The following is a 22,590-nucleotide window of genomic DNA, read 5'->3' as shown; positions in this document are numbered from 1 at the left end:
AAAATACTAAGCGCTTTCACCATATAACAATCAATGGCTTCTTCAGAGTACAAGGAGCATTACATCACAAACACATAAATATTTTGCGTATTCAAACAGTCCCTGGAATACAAATGGCAAGTTATTTTTAATGCTACATCTTTCCCGGGGCTTAACGACCACATCTCAATCATGCCATTGCTCAAACAGAGAGCTATGGCTATCTAATGTTATTTAGACAGAGTTTGTGTGTATTGTTTGGGGTATTTACTTTAAACAAGTATTTTATACACATTTTTGACAACATTATAGAAATAATATCTAGTCAAAAGATGAATGTAACGGGCTGACCCTAGAATGTGCATCAATTTAGTTTAAATTATTTTAGTTTATTTTATTTTTTATACATCAAATGTATGTAATATATATATATATATACTTTTTGGTATTTGAAAAGCATTGGCTTATTAGCATATTTAATTAAGTAAGGTATGTGATAGGTGTATTTGAATACGCAAAATATTTATGTGTTTGTGATGTAATGCTCCTTGTACTCTGAAGAAGCCATTGATTGTTATATGGTGAAAGCGCTTAGTATTTTGGAGCTTGTCATGAGCTTTGTCAATAAACATCAGTCGGTGCAGTCCGTATTCTTTTTGTTTTTTTACTAGTTGTTACCCCTTTGGGTTCTGTGGTTTATTTAAATACCAGAAAAGTGTAGTGTCCCAAAAATCACAGATGCACAGGTGAAAACAGCCCTTTCAAAAGCCAAAAACACAGCATCAATGGGACCAGATAGTGTCCCAGGCTGCATCTTGCACGAATTACAGAATGAACTAACCCCCCCCACCTAAACATGCTGTTCAACCTCAGCCTCTCCACAGGCTACGTGTCCATAGAATGACATGCAGCAACGGTTATTCCTCTCCACAAAGGAGGGGCCACAACTGACCCTGGTAACTATCACTCCATAAGCCTGAATAGCCTGGTCTGCAAGGCTATAGAGCACATCATCATGGAACTCATTAACAAAGACAATGGGAACCTCCAAACACTTGACCCGACCCAGTTCAGCTTTGTTAAGGGCAGATTATGCCTATTAAACCTGGTTGACTTCTTCGAGACAGTCACCAAGGCCATAGACAAGGGAAAGGTGGTTCACACAGCCTACCTTGACCTCGCCAAGACTTTCGACACCATTCCCCACTCAGGTATTACAGAAAAACTCACCAGCCTGAACATAAACCCCTACATCACAAGATGGTTTGCCAACTGGTTTACAGACAGAACTCACACGGTAAGAATAGCGGGCTCCAGGTCCGACTCTAAACCAGTCACAAGTGGTGTCCCACAAGGCTTGGTCCTGGGACCCCTACTGTTCGGCGTATACTTCTCAGAAGTACAGGCAAACACAGGAGGACTATGGCTAACCAAGTTCACCAATGACTGCAAACTGGGAGCCATAATTGACTCTCTGGCTGACACGGACATCCTCCAAAAGGGTCTTACTGAGACAGACACCTGGTGTCAAAGTCATGGCCTCATGCTAAATGCCAAAAAATGCATAGTCATCCCATTTGGGAAAAATAAAACACCCACGAATTGCCACATAGGCAGCAGCCCTCTTAATACAGAAGAGGTAATAAGAGATCAGGGGACCCAGATAGATAGTAATCTCTCCTTTGACAATCATATTGCCAAAGTAGTTAGGAAATCCTTCTATGTGGCCCATCTAATTACTAAAGGGTTCACAGCTAGAAATAAAGAGGTTATAGTGCCCCTCTACTCGTCACTCAACAGACCCATCATAGAGTACAATGCCCCATTTGGGATGTACCTCACAAGACACTTCCAACAGCTGGAAAGACCACAAAAGCACCTCACCAAGAGGATTACTGTCCTCAAACATATGTTCTATGCAGCCTGACTGAAAAAACTCCGGATGTACTCATTGCTTACTCAGAGGTGATCTCTGCCTGACTTACAAAACCATGTCCAACTCAGAATCGATGGACATGCTCCACCTAAAGAAATCCAAGTCACTGCAAGCCATGTGCTCTAGTGAGCTAAACCTCACCACAACAATAAATAAAACATGCTGGAGGGATAGATTCCTGTCACAGAGACTCCCCATGCTTTGGAACAAAATTCCTAACTACATTAGGCAGAGCCCCTCACTAACACTGTTCAAGAGAAACCTTGACGAGTGGGTGGGTAACAGAAAATACACCCCTGCTTGACAGAGGATCAGTTAATTAATTAATGGGGTGGCGAAAGCCGACCCACTCTGGCTAGGCTTATAAATGCCCTAGGGCAGATAGCCTAGTACCTACCTATGAACCTATGAACCTAAATGTGCTCAAAACAAACAGCCACTACAAACAACCAGGCCCAGCTGCAGCAAACCTGAGTCTGGACTATGCTACAACTACTAGCTACACCACTGTAGGCAGAAAACACTAAGGAAATGTTTACAACAGCAGAAAAGCAGCAGTGAGACACTAAATAAATGTTTTAAACATCAAAAAAGATCAAGCAGATCCTAAAGAATGCTTTCACCTGCAAACAAATCATTTAATTAACACACTCCTTGAAGGGAAAATCAGAACAGAGAAAATATCCATTAAATACTTTAAAACAGTGCAAATAGCAAAACAACTTTACAAATAATGAGTGAAAACAGTAATAAACAGTAATAAAAAGCTATTTAACAGGCACAGTAAGGCAGTCAATTGCAGTACAACAGTGCAGATTTGTTTATAGTAATAAAATACTGTAAAAATAGGTGACAGACAATAAAAAGTGCAATAACTAGTAAGAATAAGCAATAAATAGTAAAAATAATCAAGAAAACAAGCAGCTTATGTTTTTTTTAGGAATCTCACAGGCCTCTAGTCATCTGGTATCTCAGCACAGAGTTGTGGCTGGTAGCCCTCCTCGGGTCAGCTTGGTATAAACAAGCAGACACCCGGTCAAAGGTGGGGCTTAAATACCAAAAGGTTAAAACCTAAAAAAAAATTTAAAAAGCTCAAAAGAACCAATGAGGTGCTCACCCCAAGCCCTAGACCAACCAACCTTTACCAGACAAGTACCAATCAGCACAATTCTCTCACTAGAGTGCAGAAGGGCCCTTTCCAATCCAAGATGGGATGGAAAATGTGCTCAAAACAAACAGCCACTACAAACAATCAACCAGGCCCAGAAACAGCAACCATGAGTCTGGACTATGCTACAGCTACTAGCTAAACTGGTTTAGGCAGAAAACACTGCAGGAATGTTTACCACAGCAGAAAAACAGCAGTGAGACACTAAATAAATGTTTTAAACATCAAAAAAGAGCAAGCAGACTCCAAGGAATGCTTTTAACTGTAAACAAATCAGTTATATAACACTCCTTGGAGGCAAAATCAGAACAAAACAAACAGATGCTTTACAAGCAAATACAATTTCCAATAAATATTTTACAAACAGTGAAAATAGCAAAAAAGACATCACTGTCTCTCTCTAAAACACCTAAACTAGCTTGAATTACCCCACCAGCTTCTTCTCTCTCAGCTCCAGATCATGCATTCTATCCTATACCAGCCTTCCTACTACTAGCACTATCCTCTCTCATCTCCCATTATCCTACCTCCAGATCTCTTCGAAGCTCTAACCAAGACCTACTACAAATCTACAAACTCAAGTCTAAATTTGGACGCAACATGTACAGCTATCACCCCACTATTGCCTGGAATAGGGTCCCATTAGAAATCAGGACCCTTACATATCCTAAACAATTTAAGACAGACACCAAAGAGCACTTAAGTCACTGGTTCTGTCACTGCACTCTCCCTCCTTCACATCCCCTACTTCTCATACCTTAATCTACTTTTCTGCCCTTAACTCACTCTTCTCACTAGCTCTCTCTAATCTTCCTTGACTACTCTTTCTACTGTCTTCTAAAACATATTAAGCAAATCGTCTCAGAGAAACATTCTATTGTAATTGTCTTGCCTTCATGCAACTACATTATGATAAAACTGGATTTTTGTAACCACTTACAACAAAAACTATATTCATCTTAATGACATTTCTTTTTATATATCTTGAAAGAGTTTTGCTATTCCTGATTTTCGACACTGTATAACATTGTATTGCTACTTAATGCCTTGTAATAATTCTTGTAACATTGCTGTTTAATGCTAATTTATAATGAAAATTGCATAATATGTTGGAGCTTTTCTCCCCGGGCCTCCGCTGAAAAAGTGGTTTAACAGGCCCAGTGAGGCAGTGTTTGAGTCCAGGTTGTGGAAAGAAAGTGTCTTTTTACCAGTCCACTTACCCAGTTACCAAATAGTAATTAAATAAATACACAAATAAACAGGCAGGAATATACTTGATACTGTCCTACAGTTTTCACACAGATTTAATGTTTATTTTTCATATTCAAATACATCAACTTTCCTATTTGTTCTGTTTTTTTCTCTCTAGTATTTCCTCTTTACATTTTTATTTATTTCATTTATTGACATTTGATTATTGGGAATGTTCGACGGGGTAGGAGCCCATTTTCAGTGGAGGCCTGGTGAAAAAAGCTTCAAAGTACTGCAAAACATTTTACGAACAATAATTTTACAATCTTTAAAAATAATACAAAGAACAACTACAGTTTAAATAATTATACAAAATTAGACATAATATGAAAACATTCATTATGAATAGATACAAATTATATGGCAATAGGTTCATAGGTTCATAGGTAGGTACTAGGCTATCTGCCCGAAGGCATTTATAAGCCTAGCTGGAATGTGTTGGCTTTCGCCGCCCCCTTAGATTAGTTCCCTGTGCCTCTGTCCAGCAGAGCGACTGAAATGATCCCTGCGGTAAACTTTCTGTTTCCCATCCACTCATCAAGGTTTCTCTTGACGAGGGTTAGCGAGGAGCTCTGCCTAATGTAGATTGGAATCTTGTTCCAGAGCATGGAAAGTCTCTGGGACAGGAATCTATCCCTCCTGCACGTCCTATTTATTGTTGTGGTGAGGTTTAGATCCCAGGAGCGTGTGGCTCGAGGGGATATGTTTTTCTTTAGGTGGAGCATGTCCATCAATTCTGGGTTGGTTATGGCCTTGTATGTCAGGCAGAGATCACCTCTGAGTAGGCGGTATGCAACCAAGTACAGCTGGAGTTTCTTCAGTCGAGCTGCATAGGGCATGTGCTTGAGGTCAAGTGATCCTCTTGGTGAGGTACTTCTGTGGTCTTTCCAGTTGTTGCAGGTGTCTTGTAAGGTACATCCCAAATGGGGCATTGTACTCTATGATGGGTCTGATGAGTGATGCGTAGAGGGGCCCAATGACCTCTTTCGATCTGGAGGCAAACCCTTTTGTGATTAGGTGGGCCACATAGAAGGATTGTCTAACCACTTTGGCAATGTGATTATCAAAGGAGAGTTTACTTTCTACTTGGGTCCCCAGATCTCTTATTGCATCTTCCGTATTTAGGGGACTACCACCTATGTGGTAGTTTGTGGGTACATTGTTTTTTCCAAAGGGGATGACTATGCACTTTTTGGCATTTAGCTTGAGGCCATGGTTTTAACACCAGGTATCTGTCGCAGTGAGACCCTTTTGGAAGATGTCTGTGTCAGCTGAAGAGTCAATTATAGCCCCTAGTTTGCAGTCATATGTGAACTTGGTCAGCCATAGTCCTCCTATGGTTGCCTGTACCTCTGAGAAGTATATGCCAAACAGGAGGGGTCCTAGGACTGAGCCCTGGGGAATGCCACTTGCAACTGGTTTAGAGTCAGACCTAGATCCTGCAACTCTTACCATGTGGGTTCTGTCCATGAGCTAGTTGGCAACCCATCTCAAGATGTAGGGGTTTATGTTTAGGCTGGTGAGCTTGTCTATAATACCTGAGTGGGGAATGGTATCGAAGGCCTTTGTGAGGTCTAGGTAGGCTGTGTGGACCACCTTTCCCTCATCTATAGCCTTGGTAACTGTCTCAAAGAAGTCCACCAGGTTTAGGAGGCATGATCTGCCCTTAACAAAGCTGAACTGGGTAGGGTCCAGTGTTTGGAAGTCCCTAATGCCTCTGTTAATGAGATCCATGATGATGTGCTCCATAGCTTTGCAGACCAAGCTAGTGAGGCTTATAGGGCGATAGTTCCCGGGGTCCGTTGTGGCTCCACCTTTGTGGAGCGGAATAACCGTTGCTGTGCACCACTCTGTGGGAACGTAGCCTGTGGAGAGGCTGAGTTTAAACAGTGTGTTTAGGTGAGGGGTTAGTTCATATTTGAGTTTGTGTAGGACGCAGCCTGGGACACCGTCCAGTCCCATTGATGCTGTGTTGCTGGCTTTGGAGAGAGCTGTTTTAACCTGAGTGTCTGTGATTTCAGGGGCTACCTCATATCAGCATCACTGGAACAAATTCATAAACATGTCTTATACTGAGTAGGAACAATGCATGCAGAATACAGGGACTAGGCCAGCCGTGGTTCAGAGACACCTTATATACAGCTGGTGTGCAAAACATCTGCAAATGAGCTGAACAGCCTGAATAATACTGCATACAGAAATTACCACTGGTTAGCTGTAAGATAGTTTCAGTGGAGTGAATTGCAACATACCTTAACCTTCTCTCAGTTAGTGACTACACACAACCTAGCTTACAAATCAGACAAATGCCTCAGTATCAGCAACATAATTCATCACTACTCCACCAGCAGAACACTTTGTTCCACAAACACCTGTTACTAGTTAGAAAACCTAATAACAGGTGACTCTGTCTACTGCTGCTATATATCCAAAATCTGGAACTCCAACCCACTCACCATAAAACAAACCCATAACCTCATAACATTTCAACAACATTGTAAACAACATCTGATGGAAACGTGATCATGTTCATGCCATTCACCAGGGTAATAACTCACTTCTGCATACCCACTAAATTTCTTCCTCTAAATACAATAAATATCCAGCAATACTTAATAATTCCTATTGATATTATTTAATCTAGCCTCTTCTGGCTACCTGACCTTTCCCTATGAATCCTTTCTAGCCACCGCTTCCATACCTTTTCTCTTAGCTCCTCATTAAGCCCTCTCTCCCACACACTTCATCAAACTTACTTCAATATGTTCTTCTAGATTTCAGCTTAATATAGCCCCATCAATTTACTATCATTCTACTGTACTTCACCAGTAGTGTAGCTAGGGCTAGGAGTGAGGGGCAACTGGCCCAAGCACAAAGAGTTGAGGAGTGATCAGCTGAGACACCTTTAATGCATTACCAGGTTTTAAAAGCACATAATGTATTTGTGGTCAAACCTGAGAGTTAAAGTGCTCCATGTGTGGTCTAAACTGTAGCAAGCTGCTTGCTACATTGAAGCAAGCAGCTTGCTACAGTTTAAAAGTAAAAAAAATAACTTTTTTTAACTAAAATCTGAACACTGTAGCACTCTGTGCAGGTAGGGTATAAACTGTAGCAACTCTTTGCTATATCTGTAGCAAGCAGTTTGCTACAGTTTAAAAAGATTTTTTTTAAACTAAAACATGAGCACAGTACTGCTCAGTGCAGGCAGAGTATAAACTGTAGCAACTGCAGAAAATAATTTGCTACATTTTAAAAGAAGAAATAATTTTTTGACATGCCGTAGGTGGATTGGACACTCTAAATTGGCCCTGGGTGTGAGGGTGTGCATGTGTGTGCCTTCCATGGAAGGTTGGGCACTGGGCTGGCAACTCGACACTGTAAAACTCCACTGCCAATCATGAGCAGACAGGTGATCCACTGTGGTGACACCTAACTGAGAAAAGCCGAAAGAAGAAGAAAGAAGACAGTATATTGAAGGAGGGTTGGGGCAGGGCACAAAAATGGAACCTGAACATCTAGGGAGGAGGGAGGGAGTGTGTTTTGCATCTGGCCACCTGGGTGGTGTGTCATTAGAAGGATTGTCCATTTTTTTTTTTTTGGCTCTTCACTTGAAAAGCTGAGGGGGTGGTGCTCTGGTCCATAGTGCTGGCCTAGAGTACTGGCTGAACTAGCCATGCTTCTGTACTTCACTGTCCACTACTTGCCACCGTCCTCCTATACCTACTGCTCCTTAAATCCCTCTTACCCCACCTAAAGAAGCCAAATCAGTCATCAATGAATGCTGTATACAAGCCTAAATCTAGAAAGCAGTGCTAATAATGTAGCCTGCACTGTAGTTGATCTAGTTATTTTCTATGATATGCTCATACAAATCTCATTCTTTCTTGTTGCTGATTAATGTCTATAACTATATCTATATAGGTTCATATGTGTGTAATGGGCTAATGACCAGTGGGGTCTTTTTAAGCCTAGCCATGCATCCCAAATCTCTGACAAGTTGTGCTACCCTTGGTAAGTGTCAGCAGGGACTTGGGAGATGAACCATTTACAGGTTGCCTGTGTCAATTACAGACGCAAGTGCCAAACCAGGGATGAATTTCCTGTTCTCCAGGGTTTGGAGGCAATTTGGGCTGAGTCTGAATAATACAGTGGGATTTGTTTGACCTCAGAGTGATCATGTAATGTGTATAATGACTTAAAGGTATCTGAGGGTGATTAGATGAGAGTTTGTTAATAAATATGGAAAAAAGTAGAGGGGCTGAAATGGAAACCTGGATTCATAAAAGGAGCTGTTTCAGAGATTGTGATGCCCACTTTAAGATATTTTATGTCTTTTCTCTTTTGGTGTAATAGTTAAGAGTACCTACTCATTGTAATGTTCAGTTTTTGTCTTCTAACCATTAACTAACAGTTGCCTGTATTGCTTTATTAGACTTGTACTCCTGTGTCTTATTGTAACCTTTTGTAAACTTATCATATGTATTTTTGTGGAGCTTTTCTCCCTAGGCCTCCACTGAAAAAGGGTCTTGTGCCCAGCCAGACAATCCCAGTAAATAAATGTTAATGAATAAATTAAATAAATAACAGTGTTACTGCAATTCAGAAACAGATGTATTGTATAGCAAGGTTGACTGCAGAAACAAATTTACAACACAGTAGAGAGATGTAGTCCTGAGAGTGAATCCAGTGTGCTTCTACAGAAAAACAGCATCTGATTCTGTCAGTGTTACAGCAGTAACCTTATGGACATGATGTACTTTTCCAGCAAACAGTGGCTAACATTAATGCACATATGAATATACTGCCACACATGCCTACGTGCAGTACTCAGGTTAGATCAGCATTCATCCCTGTCACACCCAAAAAGCTGTAGCTGTTACTGTTGTAGCGCACCAGTAACACTAATGCTGTAACATGCTCCAGTAAGTGCATCCTCACATAATGTGCGCATGTTTCTCTGTCTACATATACATATACATGTACACATGCGCATATACAGACACATATACACATGCACATATACATGTACACATGCACATATACAGGCAGATATACACCTGCACATATAGATGTACATGTGCACATATACAGACACATGTACACATATACACATACATATACTTATACATGTACACGTGCACATATACATATACATATGCACATAGACACACACACACACACACACACACACACACACACACACACACACACACACACACACACATATATATATATATATATATACATATACATATACATATACATGTACACGTGCACACCTACAGACACATATACACATGCACATATGCACATATACATATACATATATGCATAGACATATATACATATATGTATGCATATACATGCACACCTGCATATGTACAGACACATATGCACATATACATATACCCATAGACACATATACATATAGATATACATATGCATATACATGTACACATGCACATATATAGACACATATACACATGCACATATACATATACGCAAAGACACATATACATATACGTACGCATATACATGTACACGTGCATATATACAGATACATATACACATGCACATATACATATACGCATTGACACATATACATATACGTATGCATATACATGTACACGTGCACATATACAGACACATATACACGTGCACATATACATGTACATATTCATATACATATAAATATGCACATAAACACACATACATATGTGAATTTACCACTGCAAAACATTCAGCAATTAGTTTGTGAATTGACTAATACTCAGGGGCAGAACACAGTGAGGTAGGTTTAGGACTTTACTGATACTCAGAGGCAGAACAAAGTACATTGAGTATGTGAAATTTCAGCTCCCTGTTCAATTTCAATCATCCCTGTCTCGGAGGCTCTAAATAAAAATCTGCCTAAGCAGCAGAGACCTCCAAAGCAGACACCCAAGCAACCACTACCCCAAAACAAAACACGTGCAACACATAGCTCACAAAGCCAGTGTGCCAAACAGTCACAGCCCTTAAGGCTAAACAACACACCTGATACACTTGTAATAGGTGACTCTATCATCAGGCACACTGACGTCCCACTCATCAGGCTGAACAAGGAAAAGGTCATGGTGAGCTGCCTGTCGGGCGCTAGGATCCGCCACATAACACAAGCACTCAGGTCACTCCAAGGCAAGTACAAATATGACTCAGTCATTGCCCATGCTGGTGTGAATGACCTGAGACGTACCTCCCTGGACTACATGAAAAGAGACCTAGAGGAGCTCTCTGAGCATGTAGCCCAGGCCGGTATGACCCTGACCTTGAGTAGCATCTTACCCTACCAAGAATGATGCCACAATATGAAGACAAGATGATCAATTTCAACAATTGGCTTCAACAATTGGCTTAAGTATTGGTGTCATTCAAAGGGGATCCAATGCCTGTCAGCCTGGGATGACATGCTCGACAAGCCACGATGCTTAAGCTAGGGACGGCTTGCACCTGTCACCCCTGGGCTTTCGGATATTGGCAAAGGCTCTTGCTACCCCCATAGTGCCTTTTTTAGGCAAGGCTCAAAAGACAAACCCACCTCCATAGGTATTACAAGGGATAAGAAACTAAGAGTAATGCTACTCAACGCCAGAAGTCTAAACCTCAAGATGCATGCACTCGAAACTCTCCTTAGAATGGAGAACATTGATATCTGTGCAGTAACAGAAACCTGGTTCAAGGCTCCCGAGAGCACCCCAGCACTACCAGGTTATACCTCATACCATGCTTTTCGGCCCCAAAACTTGGACCAAACCACAAAAGGAGGGGGAGTATCAATATTGGTCAAAGATACCCACAACTCCAGGTTGGTGGCACAGCACGAAGCATCAGAGACTATCCATGTGCAACTAACATTGGGTAAAACTGCCTTCCAGTTTATAGCCTGCTACAGACCACCCTCCCAAACCCAGGAACCCCACTCAGCCTTCCTGAGAACACTGAAACATATGAAGGTATCTCCAAACACTATTATAGTGGGCGACTTCAACTACCCAAACATAGACTGGGAACATTACTCTAGCTCCAACACCTTAGCCCAAAGGTTCCTAGAATTTATAAACTCAAATGCTATGGAACAACTTGTTACCACGCCCACAAGAGGGGAAAACATACTGGACCTGATCATCACCAACATGGGGACTCTATGCTCCAGACCAGAAGTGTATCCCTCACTGGTAAGATCAGACCATAAACTAATCTCACTGGATATTTACATCCCGACCCCACCCCCTGCCCAGAAAACCACAGTGAAAAACTTCTCTAAAGCAAATTTTACACTCCTCAAAACTGAGGTGTAATCCTTCAAAGCCCCCGGGCCTGTGGAAAATACAGCCCAGACCGCAGAATCTTTTATAAACGCATTCTATGAACACCTTCAGGAATGCATGGATCATCAATCCCAAATAAAACCAAGACCCAATCCTCCAAAGGCAGGCGTCCTGTCTGGTGGACCCCAACCATAAACAAACTATACAATAGAAGGAGGAAGCTACTAAATGATAGAGCAAAATCCCAAAAGGGAAGGCATCTCTGATCAGTATTAGCAAAAACTACGGGCACTCATAAAATTGTCTAAGGCCAGCTTTGAGAGAAAAATTGCACAGGACACTAAGGATAATCACAAGGCTTTCTTTAGTTATGTTAGGAACCTGGGTGGTAATTCCCAGATATGCTCAGAATTAGTCCAAAATGACAAAAAATACACGAACCCACAGACATTGCCAACATCCTAGCTGACAGGTTCAGCACAAACTTCTCCCCTCCCCACCAAAGGGCAAATATCTATCCCAGCAGAGTGCTGCCCCTGACATCTCAGATGCTCAGGTAAGAGCCACCCTCTCCAAAGCAAAAACACAGCATCAATGGGACCAGATGGTGTCCCGGGCTGCGTCCTACATGAACTCAAAGAAGAGCTAAACCCAAACATAAAACTACTGTTCAATCTCAGCCTTACTACAGGATATGTACCCAAAGAGTGGCGTACAGCAACAGTGGTCCCTCTCCATAAAGGTGGTGCCTCAACGGATCCTGGAAACTATCGCCCCATAAGCCTGACTAGCTTGGTCTGCAAAGCTATGGAAAGGATCATCATGGACCTCATAAATAAAGATATTGGGGACCTACAGACACTGGATCCTACCCAGTTCGGCTTTGTTAAGGGCAGATCCTGCCTCTTAAACCTGGTTGATTTCTTTGAAACAGTCACCAAGGCCATTGACGAGGGAAGGTGGTCCACACAGCCTACCTGGACCTCGCAAAAGCCTTCGATACAATACCCCACTCGGGCATTACAGATAAGCTCACCAGCTTAAATATAAACCCCTATGTCATTAGATGGGTTGCAAACTGGCTCAAGGACTGAACCCACATGGTTAGAATTGCTGGAGCCATGTCAGACTCCAAACCAGTTACAAGTGGCATCCCACAAGGCTCAGTCCTGGGACCTCTCTTGTTAGGTATATATTTCTCGGAGGTACAGGCCAACACGGAAGGACTGTGGCTGACCAAGTTCGCAGATGACTGCAAACTGGGTGCCATAATCGACTCTCCAGCCGACACAAGCATCCTCCAAAAGGGCCTCATAGAAACAGACAACTGGTGCCAGAGCCATGGCCTCAAGCTAAATGCCAAAAAGTGTATAGTCATCCACTTTGGCAAAAACAAAGTGCCCACAAATTACCACATAGGTGGTAATCCATTAAGTACAGAAGAAGTAATTAGGGACCTGGGGACCCAAGTTGATAGTAATCTCTCATTTGACAACCACGTGGCCAAAGTGGTTAGAAAACATTTTATATAGCCCACCTAATCATGAAGGGATTCACATCTAGATCAGGGAGGTCATCGTGCCTCTTTACTCATCCCTCATCAGGCCCATAATTGAGTACAATGCCCTTTTGGGATGTACCTTACCAGACACCTGCAGCAACTGGAAAGACCCCAAAAGTACCTCACCAAGAGGATCAAAGGGCTCAAACAGATGCCATATGCTGCCCGGTTAAAGAAACTCCAGCTCTACTCAGTGGCATACCGCCTGTTCAGAGGCGATCTGTGCCTGGCGTATAAAGCCATGTCCAACCCGGAATTAATGGACATGCTGCACCTCAGAAAATCCAAATCCCATTGAGCTACTGGCTCGCAAGACTTGAACCTGAGCACTGAAATAAATAGGACATGCTGGAGGGACAGATTCATAACCCAGAGGCTCCCTTCACTCTGGAATAAAATCCCAGTCCAGGTTAGGCAGAGTCCCTCATTGACTTTCTTTAAGAGGAATCTTGATGAGTGGATGGGAGATCGTAGGTTTACCCCGGGTATCACTTCTGTGTCACTGTTAGACAGAGGCACAGTATACTAACCTCAAAAAAGGGCATAGCAAAATTAATTTAAAATGGGTGGCGAAAGCCAAACACACTCTGGCTAGGCTTATAAATGCCCTAGGGCAGATAGCCTAGTATGAACCTATGAACCTATGAAATATCAGGATTCACAAAGCTGTGTCATGACAAGCCAAAAAAAAAAAAAAAAAAAAAAACCCCAAAAAGACAGAAAATGCTGGAGAAGAGAGAATATTGCACATCTCTCTTCTCTTTAGACTTGTTCTTTGCAGGGAGCAAGTGGAGAGCCTGCCTTTGTTTCTACGAGTATTTTGTAACGGGCTTCTTAAATCACCAACTTAATAAGAGTTTTTGAAGCTATACAACAAGAGATTGTGTGTTCTGCAATTCATATACATAACAATATTTCAACATAGTGCTTAATATCTAACTTAATTCTTCTACCGGAGGGTTATGATTAGTGCATCTTGCATCTTTTCCAAGGTCAGAGAACCGGGGCTTCTTTCTTACTTACTGCTTCCATGATTGCACACACGAGTCGCACACTGGAGATGCGTGATACATGTGCCTGTCATTTCCTGCTGCCTTGATTTACCATTAACTTGTCCCTTCTTCCTTCCAATACCTCTTATAGGTTATCCATCTGAACTGTTTTTAATTTGTGCCTGTCTAGATCACTTATCTCTAAATGTCTTATATTCATTGTGACTAGTTTATATTTTGGATGTAGCAATATTATGCATTTTTTGAGCTTTTGGTCTATAAATGTTCTATATTCATTGTGACTAGTTTATATTTTGGATGTAACGATATTATGCATTTTTTGAGCTTTTGGTCTTATGACCTGCATCTGTTTTGTAAATATATTGCAGTTCCCACAGTCGTTAATATAACCATTGCCAAATAAATCTGTCAGTGCGTAACTATTAAAGCCTTACATCTTAGAGACACCAGCTCCCTGTGATTTCCCATTATTGGACTATTATGCTTGAAACCCAAGGTCCTGAATAACTGGCCTAGTCAATACTGTTATGGTCACTGTATGATACATTATTTGACAGGTAAAGTGAAGGTCAGTTTGGTGTACTTACACAAGTATGTGGTTGGAGGACTGAGGTGGCCATCATCATAGACCTTCTGTACAAATTCAGGGTCAAGAAACAAGCCTTTGCAATGTTATTTCTGTGGTTCATCCTTGTCCTCTCAGCTACACCCATAGCAGTAGCTCTTGTGCTGTACATGTCCACACTGGTCACAACAGCTAATGACAACGCTTCTTATACTCCACCTTGAATCCGTTTTATTCCCTGTCCTTTTGTAACTGCAAATGATGTCATGATTTTCAGAATCAAACATCAAGACAGCAAATACATTTACAAAAAAAGGCTATGGGTGTAACATAACTTTAGCCATTGAAGAAAGTGATGCATCCTTCAAGTACATGTTACCATCTTATAAAGAAATAATAAATGCTACATACTTCCAGTTGTCAATCCCAAAGTATTTTTTTTCTTTGATATTATGCATGTCTTGAGAGTTTCACCAGGGCAGAAGGAAAAGAGTTTGCTAGCAAATAAATACATCTGATCCCAAATTAATCTCACTTCTGATTTTAATGCAGTTTGGAGTATTTGGAAATGAAAATTTTTATCACTAATATTTTGTTGTTGTGACTTTTTCTTTTGTGTTGGCAGTATACAGGATCTGTAGCCGAAGACCTTGTAGGGGCTGTCATAACACGACTGGATGTGATAGACAAGGACCAAGAACGTTCGCCGAACTGGAATGCAGTCTACAACATTACAGGTGGGAATGAAAATGGCTTGTTCAGTGTGACAACTGATACCAACACCAATGAATGCATCCTACAGACAGCAAAGGTAAGTGAAACATTTGTCCAACAATTATGTCTGTCAAGTCAACAAGCATGATGTTCATACCGCTTACAGCACTGACATTCTGCTGTTAAACTTCTTACACCTATTCAAAATACAGTAGAATATAATCATAAAAATAAAAGAATTATGAAATTTCCATCCATTGCTACAAATGTAGATGGTTGTGTCATGTGTATGACAGTAACAATTCAGTATCCCAGGGGTATATTCGATGAGTAATGGAATGTGGAAGCAACGTTAGAGTTACTGATAGAATCTCTTCACTGAAGAAATGATTACAATGATGTGTGATCAGTTCTTAAGTAAAGTAGACATAATAAGGTCATATTAGGCCAAAAAAAGAAGTGTTGTGGACAGCCTACTTCTAGAAAGAGTAATTTATACGGGATAAAAGTGGAGATACAACGCTTAAAAAGACCATGAAATAGGTGTATATAATGAAGGTGAGAAACAAGGGGGTGTCACATAGGGAGAAAAAAAAACACAACAGAATAGATGAAGCTATGGGAAAAGTGAAATGATTCAGAAACAAGAGCACTTACTGAAGAGATGTATGAAGTACTGAGGTGTTTCCTTAGCATTTCCAAGGTGCAGAAATCCTAACAGAAAGTACGTTTTTCTAGAGTCTAGGCAATGCCAGTATAAATTCCTGAGTTAGACATCCCTTCTTTGAAGATTATGTTGTCACAGGGGTTAATTCAAGTTTCCAGCAGTTTACATAGTCATGGCAAATAACAGTGCAAGATTATACCTCTGTCATTGCTGACACTGTAACACATCTTTTCACATCAGGGCATTTACATTCTACCTGCACATTCAGAATATCAGTCATTTTGTATAACAAAGCCTGCCAAAGGCCAAAAGGCAAAGCCACACTGGAAATGGTTCTCATGCATATTTTCAAAAGAGTGTGATAAAGGGCGTATGCATGTGATGAGATAAGACAAACAGGTCAACACTGATGGCATGAAACAGGATCTCATCCAACCCTGCTGAACTCATATCTGCACTCATCTCTTAAAATGAAGACATGATGGTAATGAGAAATCAGATCCCATGAAGTTCGGTGAAGGGTCATTTGAGATCCCATTAGAAGTTCTGGGTATGATGTCAGCTGTCAGCATGGTGTCCATGTTTATTTATTTTTGTTAATCAGTGTTGTTAATTTATTTTTATTTGTTAATCAGTGTAGACTGCTGGTCCCCACAGTCAATTTTCAGGCTTTGTCAACAGAAGAAAAGAAACAGTTATTAAGGGAATAACAACATGCGATCACAGAACAATAACATAAAATAAAACATGGAAAAAGTAGTACAGAACATGCAACACTGAAATAGCATATATGAAGTTATAGAAATGGATTACACAGATTATGCAAAAGTGAATATAAATTATACAAAACTGAATAAAAACACATAAAAGTAAGCATCACTGTGACATTCCTTCTCACTGTAATACAGTGGAACCATCATACATACAGGGTAGAGGATTATTGGAAGAGGAACCCTGTATCCTCTGTGAGTTTCATAGGATCATAGGAAGTTACTAGGCTATTGGCCCTATGGCCCTTATAAGCCTAATCAAGAGTTTAGCCCGTGTTTAGATAAGTCAGCATCCAATGCCCCCATCCAGCAGGGATATGGGTGGAATCCCAGGGATGTATTTTTTGTTTCTCATCCAGTTATCCAGGTTGTGCTTAAAAAGAGGTAGAGGTACTCTGCTTGACATGGAGAGAGAGTTATTCCACAGATGGGGGAGTCTCTGGGATACAAATCTGTCCCGTCAACAAGTCCTATTGATGTCACAGAGCAGGTTGAGACCGCACATGTGGGTTACTTGAGTGGAGCTTGACTTGCAGATATGCAGTCCCATCAAGGTGGGGTTCAAGATCACCTCTGAGGAGTCTGTATGAAACTAAGTAGAGGGATAGGCCTTTTAGCCTATATGTGTATGGTAGATTTTTGAGGCCCTGGATTCTCCTGGTGACCTCCGTGGTCTCTCCAGCTGCTGCATGTGCTTTGCAAGGTTCATGCCAACTGGGGTGCTGTACTTAATAATGGGCCTTATAATGGAAGAATACAGGGATGTTATGACCTCCTTGTCTCTGGATGAGATAACCTTACTTATGAGGTGGGCCATGTAGAAAGCTTTCTGTACAATGGAAGCAACATAGTGGTCAAAAATCAGGTTGCTATCCCTCACGACTGTGTGCTTAGGACATTGTTATTAATGGGATCATTTTTAGGCATGTCATTCTCCCCAAAGGGGATGATGATGATGCAGTTTTTGGTATTCAGCTTGAGGCCATGTTTCTGGCACCAGTCATTTGTTTGGGTGAGACCCTCTTGGAAGATGTCCACATCACTAGGGGAACTGATGACAGCACCAAACTTGCAGTCATCTGCAAACTTGGTCAGCCACAGCCCACTGGTTTTGGCCTACACCTATTTTGACTAGGTGGGTTTCATCAGTGAGCCAGTTACCTACCCATCTGGTAACATATGGATTGATGCCTAGTTGAGAGCATTTATCTATTATGCCTGAGTGGGGAATAGTGTTGAAGGCATTGGCCAGGTCAAGGTAGGCAGTGTGCACTGTCTTCCCCTCATCCATGGCTTTGGTGACTGTCTCAGAGAAGTTGACCAAATTTAACAGACATGACCACCCCTTGATGAAGCCAAACTATGTGGAATCGAGTGTTTGGAGGTTGCCAATATCATTGTTAATGAGGTCCATAATAATCAATTCATGGCCTTGCAGATCAGGCTAGTTAGGGTGATGGGTCTATATGAATCGGTGGATGCTCCTCCTTTGTGCAAAGAGATGACAGTGGCTGTCCTCCACTCAGCTGGGATGAAGCCAGTAGTCAAGCTTTGGTTGAATAGGGCACCTAATAGTGCTTCAAGCTCCTGCCTGAGTTCATGTAGGATGCAGCCTGGGATGTTATCAGGTCCCATGGAGGCTGTATTTTTTGCCTTTGAGAGAGCAATGATGACCTGTTCCCTAGATATAAGGGGAAGGGGGCAGGTACTGAGAATGTCCTGATTTACTGATGGGGGGCCAGAGGGGTGAAGTTTTCACAGAATCTCTCAGCCAGCAAGTTTGTTATATCTATGGCATTTGTACATATGGTGTCCTTGCCCACCAGTTCTGAACAGATCTGGGTGCTTCCTTTGAAACTGTGGACATACGTGAAGAAGACCTTATGGTTGTCTCTAGTAGATGTGGCCAATTTGGACTCAATGTTTTCTTTAGAGGATTTCACTAGTGCTCTTATTTGCTTGTTCAGGCTAAGGAGAGATTGCTTCCAGTTGGACACCTGCTCCTTCTGGGTCCTGGACAGCAATTTTTTCCTTTTGTTATAGAGTTTATTTATTGCAGATGTTCACCAGACAGGTTTGCTCTTCCTTGCGGAGGATGATTTAGTCCTGTCAGGTATTCCTGCTTCCATGTGTTTATATAAATTCTCAGAATAAATGCTCGTATAGTGCTTTAGTGTAGTTTTGGATACTGGTACTAGTTCCTAGAGAGGGGGAGGGGACTGTGAAGCTGTTTATACCATCCTTCAGGAGGCTGTAATCAGCTTTGGAGAAGTTTTTTTGTTTGACCCTACACAGAGAGGGGTCGGGGGAGATGATGACTTTGAAACTGACCACTTTATGGTCAGGTCTTACCAGGGAGGATGATACTGCAGGGATGCTGCAGTGGTTACTCATGTTGGTTAATACCAAGTCCAAGATATCATCACCTCTTGTGGGGGTATCAACTAGCTGTTCCAAAGCATTTGCATTGACAAAATTGAGAAATCTCTGAGCATTTGTGTTCTGGCATGGGTAGTTCTTCCAGTCTATGTTTGGGTAGTTAAAGACACCCAGGATCAGGGTAAAGGGTTGAATCTTGATAGATTCGAAGAGGTTCAGATAGGCAGCTTGGGCTTCTTGAGTCAGAATTGGGAGCTGGTAGCTAGCTATGATTCAAATAGGGGTCTTGTCAATGGTTAACTGCACCTGGAGTGTTTCCTTTGTGTCATATTGTTTGACCAGCCTGGAGGTGTGTATGTCTTTAATATGTATTGAAACCACCTCCTTTGGCTTTATTGCCCATAGTTTGGGGTCTAAATGTATGATAGGATGAGTAACCAGGTAAGGTTGCTTCTGCTGACTCAGGTGCATGTCAGTCTTTATATATATATATATATATATATATATATATATATATATATATATATATATATATATATACAAAGCAAAACATGGGAATCAGTGTATCTGTAACCATAGAAACCAAAACTGTACAGGAACATGGGACTCAGTGTATCTGTAACCATAGAAACCAAAACTGTCTGAACAGGAACATGGGAACCAGTGTATCTGTAACCATAGAAACCAACACTTACTGTACAGAAACATGAGAATCAGTGTATCTGTAACCATAGAAACCAAAACTTACTGTACAGGAACATGGGAATCAGTGTATCTGTAACCATAGAAACCAAAACTTACTGTACAGGAACATGGGAATCAGTGTATCTGTAACCATAGAAACCAAAACTTACTGTACAGGAACATGGGAATCAGTGTATCTGTAACCAGACAAACCAAAACTCACTTAATGTATTTGATCTTTGTCTAAGAAACAGATTTTAAAAATTCCTTCTCTCTGAACATTGTGAAGTACACTGGTGATGGAAGGAGGGAGGGACTAGTTTAGCCTGAGGTAGTGCAGGAGCAGAGCCAGGTTTATTTAGGTGGTCTTTTAGTAGTAGTTTTAAGCTGGAGAGGTTGCTCTAATTTGCATAGGGATAGAAATTCATTTTTAGTGACAGAGTATGAATAGAGACTTTGTCCACAGGATTTGTGGGGTTTATATATGTTGAGAAGATGTTGTTCATTAGATCTAAGTAGCTAGGGTGATAGGAATAGAGAAGAGGAATAAAAACATGGCAGTCATTGGCGTTGTGAATAATGTTATGTGTGGAGATAAGCTGTATGTAAGCTAAATGGTGAGGCAGTTTGAGCCAATTCAAAACCTTACGAACAATACACTGGTGACTGTGGTATTATTTGTTGGTGGCAAATTTGACAACCTTATTACAGCATGCCTCCAGCTTATTTTTAACTGTAGCCTGAAGGTTGGATGCACCATATAAGAGAGATGGAATAAGGCAGGCAATAGCAAGACTGGTTTTGGTGGTGTTGCTAAGGAATTGTTTTGTGCCTGTAGACCAGCCCTACATTTTGGGGAGTCTTTTTTATATTTTATTTTATGAATATGCAGGCCAGATTTAAGGTTATCCTCTATAATCACTCCAAGATGTTTTGTATGGGAGACTACATCAATTTCAGTTTTGTTTTGCGAAAAGATTTTGAAATTTGCTTTATCAGGCATGTATGATTTGTGGGAAAATAGCAGTAGCTTTGTTTTTTTAGGGTTGAGTAGTAGCTGGGTATAATGTAGCCAATTCTCAACTGAGGAAAAAGTCTATTGTACAATATGGAGGAATTTAGGTAAGTTATTAGATGCATATATAAAAGCAGAACCATTGGTACATTGTATAAGAGAGGCTGGACCTACAGATGTGTAGAGCTCATTGAAAAATATATTAAAGAGGAGGGAACCAAGAAAAGAGCTTGGGGTACACCAATGAAGACCTGTAGGTATGGAGAAATACTATTCTGCCATTTTAGACAAATTTAACAGACCGGACTCTTTCAGTTAAATGGCTGTTCTACCACAGTAATGACAAATGGGATAGTCCAGATTGAAAAAGTTTATACAGGAGTTTGGGGTGAGAAACTGTATCAAAAGTATTTTACAGGTCAATGAATAAGGAGGAAACAAGTTTGCCCGAGTCCCTGTAATTGTTTATGGGGTCAGTGAATGACAACAGGGCAGTAGTTGTATTATGTATTGTGTAGAAGCTATGTTGAGTGGATGTTAACAGCCTTTCTTCTAGAAGACAGTGGAGGAGCTGCTTATGAATATATCTTTAAGGATTTTTGAGAGGGTGATAATATTGCAGTAGGCCAAATATAGAGACATCAACTGAGATGCCACCTTTATGAAGAGAGATAATATAGGATTTTTCCCCAGTAAGGGTAAATAGGATTTAGATATTGATCTATTGATAAGGATAGACACTGGGTAAGCTATGGCACTGGCAGCTATTTTTAGGTATTCGGGGGGGTTGTCAGCTGAGGTGGACCAACGTTTGAGTTTAAGCAGAAGTTTTTTATCATTGATGCAGATACAGGTCCTGAGTAGAAGTTGCTAGCAATGGCCTCATAGATTCTCAGCTAGAGCGTCTTCTGTGTGGAGGCATACATGACTGGGGCATGCCTTCGTTGAAGGTTGTGCGTCAGGGCTGGTAACCCGGTACGTAAAAATCCACTACCAATCTTTAGCGGACCGGAGTTCCGCTGTGGCGACCCCTTACAGGGAAAAGCCGAAAGACACAAACAAACTAATATTTCAGAATCTAGGAATTTTGGGATGCCGTGTGAATAGGGAGAGAGATTGTATAAACTTGGAAAAATTAAGGCTACCCCTCCTGTTTTCTTGTGGGGCCTATCAGCTCTGAAAATACTGCAGCCTGGAGGGAGAAGTTCCAAATCATTAATGTTAGGCTTAAGCCAGGTTTCTGTGATGACAATAACACAGGGTTATACTGTGATATCCAGATATGTAGCTCTGTAATTTTGTTACAAATGCTCCAGAGGTTGATAGTGATAATATTCAATTTTTGCAAGACAAGTGAGAGCTTGATAGGGTGGGAATTTGATACATTAGTTTTATTAGCATGGATGGGTGGTGGTGTGGTTTGATATGTTAGTTTTATTAGTATGGATGGGTGGGGGTTGATATGTTAGTTTTATTAGCATGGATGGGTGAGGGGTTGATATGTTAGTTTTATTAGTATGGATGGGTGGGGGGGTTGATATGTTAGTTTTATTAGTATGGATGGGGTGGGGGTTGATATGT

The 22,590-nt window shown here is 41.1% G+C and overlaps 1 protein-coding gene across 1 annotated transcript in view; it reads left to right on the top strand.

The window, feature by feature from the left end:
• Positions 1 to 22,590, top strand: part of LOC122810164 (cadherin-4-like) — a 368,858-nt gene that overhangs the window by 264,491 nt on the left and 81,777 nt on the right. Inside the window, exon 7 of the mRNA XM_044081642.1 lies at positions 15,406 to 15,591. Within this exon, the coding sequence (XP_043937577.1) occupies positions 15,406 to 15,591 (186 nt within the window). The remainder of the gene's footprint in view (positions 1 to 15,405; positions 15,592 to 22,590) is intronic.

The sequence above is a fragment of the Protopterus annectens genome, chromosome 8.part1 (genome assembly GCF_019279795.1).
Source record: "Protopterus annectens isolate FY-2018-M chromosome 8.part1, PAN1.0, whole genome shotgun sequence".
Taxonomy (NCBI): domain Eukaryota; kingdom Metazoa; phylum Chordata; order Ceratodontiformes; family Protopteridae; genus Protopterus; species Protopterus annectens.
Note: the sequence above shows the minus strand (reverse complement) of the source record. Positions and strands in the feature narration are given on the sequence as shown.